General features: G+C 39.4%; 1 protein-coding gene across 1 annotated transcript in view; it reads left to right on the top strand.

The window, feature by feature from the left end:
• dnah5 (dynein, axonemal, heavy chain 5) overlaps positions 1–13,291 on the top strand; it is a 99,168-nt gene that overhangs the window by 56,064 nt on the left and 29,813 nt on the right. The window contains exons 61-68 of the mRNA XM_086037467.1: positions 28–295; positions 648–771; positions 1,114–1,221; positions 1,409–1,523; positions 2,170–2,346; positions 7,214–7,417; positions 10,166–10,345; positions 12,804–12,941. Of these exons, the coding sequence (XP_085893593.1) occupies positions 28–295; positions 648–771; positions 1,114–1,221; positions 1,409–1,523; positions 2,170–2,346; positions 7,214–7,417; positions 10,166–10,345; positions 12,804–12,941 (1,314 nt within the window). The remainder of the gene's footprint in view (positions 1–27; positions 296–647; positions 772–1,113; positions 1,222–1,408; positions 1,524–2,169; positions 2,347–7,213; positions 7,418–10,165; positions 10,346–12,803; positions 12,942–13,291) is intronic.

Here is a 13,291-nt window from a genome sequence, read left to right as displayed (position 1 = left end):
TGTGATCTAATACATTTCTGTCCTCAGGTATCGAACCTGTTTGCCCGAGATGAAATAGATGAGATCCTCAGTGATCTTGTCCCGATCATGAAGCGAGAGTTTCCAAAACGGCCACCCACCAACGAAAACTTGTATGAGTACTTCATGTCAAGAGTTCGACACAACCTTCACGTTGTTCTGTGCTTTTCACCCGTTGGGGAAAAGTTCCGCAACAGGGCTCTAAAATTCCCAGCACTGATATCTGGTTGTACGATGGACTGGTTCAGACGCTGGCCAAAAGATGCTCTTGTTGCAGGTATATACGAACGCTTGTCATGTTGATTGTTTATAACTTCACAGCAAAGGTTTTGGGGATTGGTTCCTATTTTTTTTTTTTTTTTTTTTCAGTATCCAAATAAATATTTAACACACATTTTGTGCTGTGCAGTTGGTTATCAGTTATCCTAAATAATCACGTATCCCTTTTGTTGGCTTGCTGTTGCTCAGGCATCCCCACATGGAAAACATGTTCAAATATTTCTTCTATTAGGACCGAACACATCATGTTCCTGGCTGATGAATAAAACTGCAATCCTGTCTGTATGATTTCTTTCAGTGTACTTTCTGTAATTCTGCTCATTCTTGCTGTACTTTGTGTTTTTTTTCAGTTTCAGAGCACTTTGTGTCTGTGTTTGATATTGACTGTTCACCCCAAGTCAAGAGTGAGGTTGTTCAATGCATGGGCTCTTTCCAAGATGGGGTGGCTGAGAAGTGTGTGGATTACTTCCAGAGGTACAGTCATACAGTGATCAGCTATTTTGGACAATTTGTTACTTTAAAGACTCTGTGAATGAATGGATGAACAATAATAAAGCATATTAAGCAGATGGGAAATGCTGCAGTTTGTCTGTTGTGGACAGCACAATATATAGAACTTTAGGAAATTGAAGAAATCACGCCAACGCATGATTACAGGCAGCCTTTTTACATGCAAATACTAAACAATATTTTTGCTTTAACTGCCTAAGCATAAGGGCATAAGCTGCCATCCATTGTTTTTTTTTTTAGAAACAACTGAACAAAATATGATTAGTTACACATCGAGTGATTTACAGTATTCTAATTTGACTGCAGATACCGACGTTCCACCCATGTCACACCGAAGTCCTACCTAGCCTTCATCCAGGGCTACAAGAACATCTATGAGGAAAAGAGATCTGAAGTTAAGACACTCGCTAATAGGTAACTCAACAACACCATCAAATACTTGCTATTAATTTTGAAATATATTTCCTCTTAACCTTCAACACCGAAGAAAACACAGGCAGTCATGTCCTGAAAAAAAGGTCATGATAATTACTTGTGAGATGTAAATAAAATGCAGTTAGTGCTTTGTTTGTTTTTTTGACAATATTGCACTTCTATATAGAATGAACACCGGCCTCCAGAAGCTAAAGGAAGCATCAGAGTCGGTAGCAGCACTCAGCAAAGAGCTGGAGGTAAAAGAGAAAGAACTACAGGTGGCCAATGAAAAGGCTGATATGGTGAGTTTTACAAATGGTAACTTTTAACGAAATATAATTTGATACACTAATACAGAATTGTTTCGTATGTTTGCATGTTTACACATAGAACATTCAATTCAGTGGCTTAATCGAATGTGTTTGGGGTAAACCTCATTTACAGTACTGTTGCTGGTGTTGGGCCAAAACCTTGTACCTCCAAAACACTCACTTTTCAGGAGACCACAAAAATGCCAAGTTTAATTAACCATGGTGAAAGAGAGCAAGCCATTTTCAAGACTTTCGATTGGTCAATAATGTGTAAAAATAACACCCACACGTGTGGACTGACCAGTAGTGTAGAATTAAAAAAAAAAAAAAAAAAAATCACCAAAATGTGACTTATGAGGTTTTGGCCCGACGCCAGCGATACAATTACTAAAAACACAACAAAAGAACTAACTCACCAAAATAAGTAATTTTCATTAAAAGTATAGCATGTTTCATTTTATAGGGCTCTGGTTTACTAAGTCACCTTTCTCCTCCCTTGGAGACTAATTTCCAGTAAATGTAGGTGTTTTCACTGTGGTATATTCATTTTACACAAACTTTACAGCAGTGTAAGTTTGCATGGGAGCTTGTATGTTCTTTTCTTTTTTTTTTATGACAAAATACTTGTCTTTCAAAGGTGCTGAAAGAGGTTACAGTCAAAGCCCAGGCAGCTGAGCGAGTAAAGGTGGAGGTTCAGAAAGTCAAGGATAAGGCCGAGGCCATTTTAGACCGGATCTCAGCTGACAAGGCCATTGCTGAGCAGAAACTTAAAGCTGCCAAGCCTGCATTGGAGGAAGCCGAGGCAGCACTGCAGGTACAGTGTTGGACAAGCAGAATATCCTCCAACCCAGTGATTTTCAACCTTCCTGTTTTTACATTGCGAATGTCACTCATAATATTCTGCTCTTCTTTATGTACATCCCCTCTCACAATAGATGTACCCTCAGGATAAAAGTTTAAAAAGTCAGTAAACTTCACATTTGAGATATTTTATTGAACTTTCACCATAGTATATTCCATGTCATTTGAGATATTTTATTGAACTTTCACCATAGTATATTCCATGTCACGTAAATGCAGCCAGGCTAGTCATATGAGATAGACGAGACACGGATAGCCTGATGAACCAGCTGAAGTCAATGAAACAAGAGAGCAGTACAGAAAAAAACAGAACATAAGTGCTTGGTTGGGTTTAAACCAACAGTTCAAAAAGGATATTCAAAATAGAGTGCCGTTTAGTGGTTGTGCAAGTTTTGCCTACATCTCTGTCACCCTGGAGGGCTTTTGTGTGACAGCGGGTATATCTATAGTTAGCACGGTGCCTTTGGCTGAGAAGCTGTGTTGTAATTAAAGAATGGCTCCTGGGTGGTTGGTTGCATGCAAATCAACAATGTCAGGTCCCTGATTAGAATTTTTATCTTGCTGTGGTGGATAATAATAATAATGTAAATGTATTTATAGAGCAAAAAAAGTTACGTAAATAAAAACACAAAAAAAACATAAATACAACAACACACAAATGAAAGCAGAGCACCAACTATTCCAAGGTTGTTGTTTTTTAACTTATCCTTGTAATCAATCCTACAGTCAGCAAGAGACAGGGTAAAATGTTTAAAATCGTTACTATGTTTTAACTGTCCGATCATACTAATTTCTATCTTTGGAGATTTTAAAAGTAGGAAATTAGACCATAACCAGGACCTCACAGCAGACAAACGAGATGTGAGTTTATCAACAGTAGACCATTCCCAACAGTAACTGGCATATATAAGTCTAAGTCATCAGCGTAACAGTAAAATGCAATCCTAAAAGAGAGGATAATTTGACCTAAAGGTGCTAGGTAGAATGAATAGAGCAGCAGGCCAAGAACTGAATCCTGTGGGACTCCATATTCAACAGAGCATTGAAAAGAAAACATATTGTTGTATAAAACACAATGAGATCTCAGGTAATATCCCAACCAATTCAGCACCACTCTTGAGATACTGAAGTAGTTCTCGAGCCTGTCCAGTAATATGTGGTGATCAACAGTATCGAAAGCTGCTCTAAGGTTCAATACTAAAAGTTGTTGAATCTGAATCTAGTGGCAGTAGTAAATTATTCACTACTTTTGTTGGAGCTATTTCTGTAGAGTTATATGGACGGAAGGCAAACTGTAACAGCCCAAAAAATTTAAAAGCGGTCTTAAAAACACTTCCTCAAAAACTATCGATAAAAACATGAGATTTGAGACAGATCTTTAATTTGCAAGACAGTTAATGTCAAGATTTGGTTTCTGTAGTAAAGGTTCAACCACAGTAGACTTAAAACAGGATAGAAAAACTGCTTGACGGTTTAAGATTCAGGATAACAAGGACATAGGGTCCAAGTGGTGATGGGAAACTGGATACATCCTAATAGGACAACATCGCTCCTTTCCTTTCAAGTTTTGAATATGAAAAATTGACGCAGGGAGTAATTTATTGTACATGGCAAGCTGACAGCTTTTCTGCACCTGAGATAAGGCCAGATGTTACTTTTTACTTGATGCTAAATAGTGTCACAGCAGTTGTTGTTGTTTTTTTTTAACAGTTTTTCAACAGTCTTTAAAAATGATGATGAAAATGATTTTTGATCTGCTGCCAATTATTTTGTCTTCTTGTTTATTTCTAATACTATTGCAAAATTTACCTTATAAGCAAGTAGATGCTGAGGTATCCAATAGTGGCGCGTGATGCAAGATCCTATTGCTCTAAACTAATTTCTCAAATGAAAATATAGACACGTAACTATTGAGATCATGTCAAAATGAACAACTTTTTCTTCTGACTGGCTAAGTGTGTAATGCATAAAAACAGCAGCATGCTGTTCATTGTCAACAGTCACCCAGTGCCTCAGTCTGTAGACACATTGGATGAACGTAAATGGAGTCAAGTGTGGAGCTTTTTCACGCCGCACAGAGCAAAGACATGTTTGTCATCTTTGAGATAAGGTGTTGTCACACCACAACAAATCTTGTGACAACTGAAGTTAACATAACAATCGGGTTTCCCCCAACATACCCCTCCCTTCCTGGTCAAATGACCAGGCCTGAAAGTTCTAGGTAGGCTGGTCAAATGACCAGGCCCGAAAGTTCTAGGTAGGCTGGTCAAATGACCAGGCCATGGTAGTTCTAGCTAAATCACAACACCGAATACAAGGCTTTTATGATCAGGCGGGCAAAGGAGGAGAGGAAGGAGTCAGGTGCAGGCAGGAACTATCCAGGTACAGATGCGGAAAATGTGGAGCTTCAACTGGTGTGAAGCACTGTTGCTGTTGGAGTTGTTGAAATAATAAATACGGCTATGAAATAATTAACGGCCTAAATATATGCTTTATGAGTTTGGAGTAGTAATATGTGCATCACTGAGTTAATTTGACAAAGGCAAAAAGGCATAGAGTCCCCATGGGATGCACAGGATGTGAGCGAGTTAAGCATGTGAGTGAAAAATTCTACAGGCAGCTGACAGAGATTGATTATAATGTATAAAAGTTTAAAGGGGAAGTCAACCTAAACATATTTTTTTCAAGAATATGTTCTATGCAGGCCCACTAGTTGAAATAGGACATTCTGATTGATATTGTGTTCATGGAATATAACAAAATCCACCCATTTTTTTGCCATCTAAGGGGGTGGACATTTTGTCGCTTCTATCGACTGAAAATTACATCAAAGTTGCTCAGGCCTCATGTAAAAACCAATCACAGCTCACCTGTTTTCTGAAGCTAGTCCAATGATTGGTCGTTATCTGAGCCCTGAGCAACTGTGATGTCATTTTCAGTCAACGGAAGTGACAAAATGGCCGCCCCCTGAGATGGCTAAAAACGGGTGGATTTTGCTGCTTAACTCATATTCCACAATCGCAATATTCATCAGAATGCCTTGTTTCAACTAGTGAACATGCATAGAACATATTCTTGAAAAAAATATGTTTGGGTTGACTTCATCTTTAGTGTTATTTCTACAGTACACAAAAGTGTTATTTCTACAGTACACAAACACAGGAAGTATGTGTACAGCATTAACCACAAAAAAGAAGTAGTATGTACAGTACACATCATTAAGTTTCATGCGAAACTGTAAGCAAAAAAAGCCACCGTGTTGTCACAAAGTAAGATAAGCCCTTCATTTTCAATAAACAAAAAAATACAAAGAAAATCTTCCCTTTGATGAGTTAGTATGAAAATCAAATTAACAACTGCAATTGCCAGCTACTTGGTGTGTGGAAGCATCAAAGAATGCCGTCTGTTTTTAAGGGTTGCAAATCGGTCTATTACTTTGTTGTGACTGCATAGAGGCTAATGACTTGAGTTTGGCTCACAAAACACTGTTTGCTCTGAAATACTTTTGAAGTCTCAGAGATTACATTTTGGCGCATATGTGTATAGATGGTTGAAGAAAAACATTACTTAATGATGTTTAAATTCAATAATAAAAATATAATTAAAGAAGTCGTCCTGAAAATATGAAGGACAGGATAATTATCTTGGCTCTCTCCACGTTCTAATCCTTACTTTCCTAAATACAATGTCAAGTAATATATGTTTTACATGATGCACCTTGCCTGAAATGTCTCATATTTCGTATCCATATTGAGTTTGACATGAATCCTATACTTTCTGCATCATGAATAGATTTATTCTGTGAACATTCACATTTCCAGAAGATGACGCTTTCCTTGTTGCTCTCTCATGTATAGTTCACTATGGACGGAGTGATATTATTAATCCGTTGTTGTTGTTATTATTATCCACTGATGACAATCATAAGTGAATGAGCTCCGCTCCTTTTTCATGGTGTGAATTTATGCACTGAGTTCACTCTCTAACCCCCTTCACCTACATGTAAACAGCCAGGAGCTTCTAATTGACAAGTTAGTCAGCAGTATAATGGGATTTTCTGCTGTTCGGCAGCAGCTATTAGCTAACCAATTTTGAGCTCTATCTAGCTATAGTATGATCAGTATAAAAAAACAAAAGCATATTGAGTTTGCTATTAAATGTATGACAACATCCATAATGGGAATACATTTTAAATTGTTATGTGCATCGTTTGGATAGGCTCACTTTTATGTTCGATGTTTTGCACTGGAGATGATTACGCTAAAGCCACAAACTGTGCAGTGAGCAGAGATCTGAAAAAAGCAGACGGGATGAGAAGGTAGGGTCTCGAAAGGTTGCTCTCAATGGGTAGCTTTGATTTTAACGCCTTCTGTCTCTGTCATTTTATGAGTCTCTTAAAGTAAGTATGTGTCTCTCTTCACAGTTCTTGTCTTTACTTACATGATCTGTGTTTATTCCCCCCTTTTAGTCCTTAGTTTTCTTCTTAGGTCTCGAGCATTGTGCATTCTCTGCTCTCATCAATAAAATGTACAAAGCCCGTGTGGGAATTTTACATGCTCACAGAAAAAGGCAATGAAAAGCTAATCCAACATTGGCTCATCTGTTAGCTAATTCCCCCCAAACAGTACCAAATTCAGAGCGCTTCTTTGATAGACAATTTACAATTGTAGATATTTTTTTTTTAATTTTGCGATTCCAATTTTGTGATGACAGTTTGGTTGGGGAAGATCATTTTCTTTTTCAGCAGCTCCAGTGTACAAAGGCATAGTTTGGTATGGAGGGATTTGCGCAGATCCCTGACATCTCTTCTTTCCATTTAGACAATCAAGCCATCTGACATTGCCACGGTACGCACACTTGGGCGTCCCCCACACCTCATCATGAGGATTATGGACTGCGTGCTGCTGCTCTTCCAGAGACGGGTCAACCCTGTGAAGCTCGACCCAGAGAAGAACTGCAACACTCCATCGTGGCAGGAGTCTCTCAAACTCATAACAGCTGGAAATTTTCTGGGCAGCCTCCAGGTAAACGTTGCAAATATATGCAGCAATGTTTTGCTCTTGGTGGTACCATATTGATTCAGATTGTGGTTGGATGCTTCTGATGTCAATGATTGTCCAGCATAGGAGAAGAGATTTTTTATGAGCTAATCAGTTTGAACTTTACTATACTGTATATGACATAGTAGATGTACCAAAGTAATGTTACCACATCACTGTGTTTTTAGAAAGATCGTTCTTGTTACGACATCACTGTGTTTTTAGAAAGATCATTCTTAAAGGGGAAGACAACACAGACATAATTTTTTCAAGAATATGTTCCCAGCAGAACCACTAGTTGAAACACAGAATTCTGATTAATTTTGCGTTTGTCGAATATAAATTAAGCAGCAAAATGCACTCGTTTTTAGCCATCTCTGGGGGCGGCCATTTTGTCTTCTGTCGACGGAAAATGACATCATAACTGCTCACAACGACTAAACACGGCTGACCTGTTTTCTGAATCTGAGCCGTGATTGGTTGTTGTGAGCAGTTGTGATGTCATTTTCAGTTGACAGAAGATAAAATGGCCGCCCCCAGAGATGGCTAAAAACGAGTGGATTAACACTTATTCCACAAACGCAATATTTATCAGAATGCCTTGTTTCAACTAGTGGGCTTGCATAGATCATATTCTGGAAAAAAAAAATGTTTGCGTTGACTTCCCCTAAAAGAAAGAAAGCAAAAGCAAGTGTTGCATCTTCATTTTGGTTATCGTTATAAAGCAGACATACAACAGTAGACAGATAAATATATATATATATAGAATGTACATCACAAACAACTAGTGGGCTTGCACAGAACATATTGAAAAAAAACGTTTGCGTTGACTTCCCTTTAAACATTTCAAACACATTTTCCGCAATACCTCAAAAGGTGTCATGTCATGTCATCTTCCAAACCGCTTATCCTATATAGGGTCGCGGGGAGTTGCTGGAGCCTATCCCAGCCGTCAATGGGCGAAGGCAGACTACACCTCGAACTGGTCGCCAGCCAGTCGCAGGGCACACATAGACACTGTCACTGAGCGGGAATCGATCCCACGCTGCCCGCACACAACTCAGGCGTGTGTACCACTACACTATCAGCGGACTCACCTCAAAAGATCAATTCAGCAAATTATTTTGCAGGTACTTCCACTGATTACAAGTTTACAATTCTCCCAATAGGTGAAGCCTCTAACGTGTCGCCTCAAAGGGCTGCAATTCTTTCAATTTAAACCAGTGGAAGATGGTTTTACAATATCACATAATGATATCCTTGTGAATACATGTCCCTTTCAGGCTTTCAATGTGTGAATCTTGTAGGATTTTGAACCAAGTTGGTAAGAGCTACCACAATACTGTCAATAAACATGAATTGAGTGGTACCCAATCAGCTCTTGGACAGTTCGACCTTGCTTTTGTTCATATTGCAAAACAGTTTTATTCCTTTTGTACTGTCTTGTTGTACTGTACTTGTCCTGTTCAGGGTCATGGGTGAATTAAGCCCACTCACATACACTCCTGTGGGCAATTTAGATTCTCTAGATCAGTGATGGGCAACGCTGATGGATATTCAATATACGTTTTCTACAAAGATCGGGGAGTTGTGGTAATTGGTTGGGGAAAAAATCCTGCAAAAAAAAAAATCCTTGCACTTAATGTGGGGTTGCTTTTTTTTTTTTTTTGTAGAAATGTTTTGCCATCCTTGAACGTTAAGTATTGAGCAAGACAACCCTTTGCTCTGGGGAAAAAAAAAATGACAATACTGTATGTGGCTCCTCAGTAACACTGCTGAAAAACTATGAACCCCCTCCAGCTTTTAACCCATGCCTATGCCTGTTCTCGATTATGCATGTTTTTGAAATGTGGGAGTAAACTTGAGTACCTAGCACCATTTTAACTTGACTATGAAATATTTTGGAAAAGCTTTAATTGTTTGCATACAAATAGGTGAAAATATCTCAGTGAGCAAGCTCTTCTGATTACAAGAATCACGTAATACGGCACCCACATCGAGTTTCTCTGCCCATTATTTGCTAGCAAGGCTGGCAAAAGGTCTGCCATTTTCAAGCAATGGGACAGAGTCCTGCCACCGGACTATTCGGAAGCACGATCATGAAAGCCTAAAGGTTATCAGAGATTAATTTCGTTAACTGATTTGCTGACTTTTTACTTGCCATCACATGTGACCTTCAAGTTGTTGTGTGATTTGGAGGCATATTGTCCTCTAAATTTAGTAGGATTATGACCTCTTATGTATTCTTATGAGAAGATCATCCTGTATGATTCTCAGAGGGGAAATTCTGGTGTTACAGCAGCACACAGAACACAGCAGTGTTTAAAGGATAAGAATAGCAATAACTAGATAAAGCAAAATATGTAGTAAGAAAAAGTTGTATACAACAACTTTTTGATAAATGTTATATGATTTATTTGACACTGTGTTAAAAACAAAATGAGGATTATTTGACACATAGAGGCTTGTTATAATTTCTCATCATCCTATTTCCACCTTCCCCTATCCCTCCATCAATGTTGACTTGTTTCCATGATGTATCAGCTCCACTGTGCTTACCTTCGCTCTCCTCATTAGTGCATCGGAGCTGCAAGCTCTGAGCATCAACATAAAGCCTCCTCTTTCTCTTGGGCTTGCTTTCTAACCCCACCTGCAGGATTTGTTCCTCTTTTCCACATGTACCCTCTCCCTACCCTTTCTTGTTCTAACCCTGCCACTCTCTCTCCCTTGCAGCAATTCCCCAAAGACACTATTAATGAAGAGATGGTGGAGCTCCTGCAGCCTTATTTTGACATGCCCGACTACAACATTGAAACAGCTAAAAGAGTGTGCGGCAATGTGGCCGGCCTTGCATCCTGGACCAAAGCCATGGCCTCCTTCTTTTCCATCAACAAGGAAGTATTGCCCTTAAAGGTAATATATAGTGCAATGTGATTGTTTGACAAATAAGAATTTGACTTGATGTGATGTTTATTAAATATATTGCAAGAAGTACATCAAGCACGCATGTGCATCAAAATCTCTTGCCTCCTTCCTCTCCTGCTAACTGATGAATGCACACAACAAACTCTAGTGGAAAGCAGAGCCACGGGCTACAAGACAGACCCATTTTGATATGAAAAGATTAATTCATATCCCCAAAATCTTGGCTGCCTGGTTGCAGATTATGTATTTCTGAAACAGAAAGCAAGAATGAAGCCATTCTCAAAAAGAGTTTCCATATCCCATTTAGATTTAATCCATTTTGCACAGACCTGAAAATGGACCTACCCGGGCAAAAATCTCATTTAAGAAACACTCAATAAAATTGCAATCTATAGTCTGATTTGGTAAAATAGTCTATTTGTAGCATTTTTGACACCGTTGGCATTTTATAAAATGGACTACACATCTTGGCAACTCTTCGTCTTTTAACCTGCCCACAACAATACGGATTGTCTGTATTTTGTTAGGGAACTCATTGAATGCTAACTTGTTACCCCCTTAACCCGATTGTCACATACTTCCTCAGACAGGTTGAAAACAAGCAAGAAAAGAGAGACGTAGTGTCGTTCCACTGGTAGGTTCCAGTGATGTAATGCTCACGCATGCACATTGGAAGCTAGCGACGCTTCTGACGTTAGCCAAAAGCTAAAGATTTTAGGCTAGCCCCAATCGCTGATAGCCTTAATAGATTCACATCAGCGTCGAGGAACAAGGGAACTAACGCAATCATGGGCCACACACAGTATAGCTCTTGCAAATTGATTTTCTGATTTCCAGCCCAATGATGCCCCACTCCCCAAGATGTCCTGCCAAACAGAGGCAGTGAGAGAGACAGGAATACTCCTCTTCTCTCAGCACTTCCCCATATACAACTACAATGTAATCAGACTCAGGCAGCTACAAATACATGGCTTTGTTCTCTAAATCTGTGTGTAAACTAAAGATTTCTCTACAGCTGTAATCAGAAAATATCCCCATTGTTTCTCATCATCGCTGTGCTGTCTTCAGACCCTTTCCCCTCCTACCGTGCCCTCCTCATCACCACATCATCCCATTTTATCTCTAGTCTTCTCCCCTAACCATTGTCATTTCCTTTTGTAAATCTCCTTTCCTCACAACCCTCATTTAAACGTGTCTGCACCTGCAACATAAGGTACATCAGCCCAAAAACTTTAACTGTCTTTTTCCAAGCTCCTTATTTTAGTTCTGAAGTATGTTTGCATGTGCATGCATACAGTACAATGTGGATAGCATAGTGTATCACATCTCAATGGAACAGTTACCCCCCTGCTATCATAAGGTTACAGTCTCAATCACACTCACACCATCCAGCACATGACATCGACCTGAATCTATATGAATTTGGAAAGCTGCTTGTATCAAAGCAGAACTTTGGTCATTAACCAAATATACATTGTACACATCAAGTACAAAGTAAAGTCAAATGTAGCTCTGCTTTAAGGAATGTTGCTACATGGCCCAAAACCTTGACTTCATAGCATCTTACTTCTGTTTCTGATTTTTCATAAGTTGTAGCTTAGATTTTGGTTTGAATAGCGTTTGTATTTTGTTAGGGCAGCAATCCAATGGCCAGTCTTTTTTTTGTACCACAGACAACTTTCGCGTAAGGACATACAGAGATAACCGTCTTGCTGGCGGCCATCATGCAACATGTTCGGCCGCCGTCTCATGGCGAAGGTAGCCGTTAGCGGGTAGCCAGCCTAGTCAAGCCGGCCACCCCAACAGTTGTTTATAGGCTACTATGCAAGTCACCGCACGAGTCAACTTCAAAATAAAAGCAAAACAAGTAATACTGTAGATGGATATCAATGCTTTACTTAGCTTTTTCTTTTTCAAATTGGTCCTTGGAAGCAATCGTTGTGGTAACTGACTTGACTTTGAATTAAGGCAGGCCTGACCAATTCTTGCATAAAAGTGCGGGGACAGGCTTGAACTGGAGCACAATATTCAATTTCCAGTGCTCCTAAGCACCGGCGCACCGCTTTTGTGCTGATAACCCCCCTTGAGACTGGGCACAATTATTGTTTCTTATACACTTGAACTTTTGTGCAGTTACAATGAGATTACAAATATAATTTACGGTTCGTCTCCGGGAAGCATTTGTGTCGATATACAGACCAGACAGACAATCCTTCCACCTCAACTGAACTGAGGCCATCTGCACTCTTCTGAGGCCGTCCCAAGTTATTACCTGTCGTGTCGGTAGTAGTTCTCCACTTAGTCTTTTATCCTCTTTTGTTATTTCTTTCACACTCCGTCTAACTTTTGAGCTCCCTGAAAAGGGGACCATAACCATTTCAGCTGTTTTGTGTGGAATTAAGCCAACACAAATCATTTCTTTTATTTTCCTCTTCTCTGTTTCAAGGCTAACTTGGCAGTGCAGGAGAATCGTCTGGCCATTGCTCATGTTGATTTTCAGAAAGCTCAGGCTGAGCTCGATGCCAAGCAGGCGGAGCTGGATGTGGTACAGTGTGAGTATGAGAAGGCCATGATGGAAAAACAGGTAAGCGGCTTAATTTGAATCCTCAGAATGGACTAAGCGCATATAGAAAGACATTTGAAACTACCCTATGGTGCCCCGCTCCATTGTATATTCACTGTACATATGCTTATAAAATGGCTTGGCTCAATAAAGGTTGGGAAACACTGAGCGAGCATACAAACTGACATTAGTGAACAAATGTGCTTTTCAATAAGCACAGAACAAGTAATTAACCACACCTTTTTCAACTTTACAAAAAAAATAAGTGTGAAGGTCTACAGGAAAACTGTAACACAGAAGGTTAACTGCACAAGCTCGTAGTAGATGCATCTGGAGAGAAGCAAACCATAACACTATTTCAGTTTTGATTT

The sequence above is a fragment of the Filicampus tigris genome, chromosome 8, assembly GCF_054856515.1.
Source record: "Filicampus tigris isolate MCC_2025a chromosome 8, RoL_Ftig_1.0, whole genome shotgun sequence".
Lineage (NCBI taxonomy): Eukaryota > Metazoa > Chordata > Actinopteri > Syngnathiformes > Syngnathidae > Filicampus > Filicampus tigris.
This window is presented reverse-complemented; position numbering and strand designations above follow the sequence as displayed.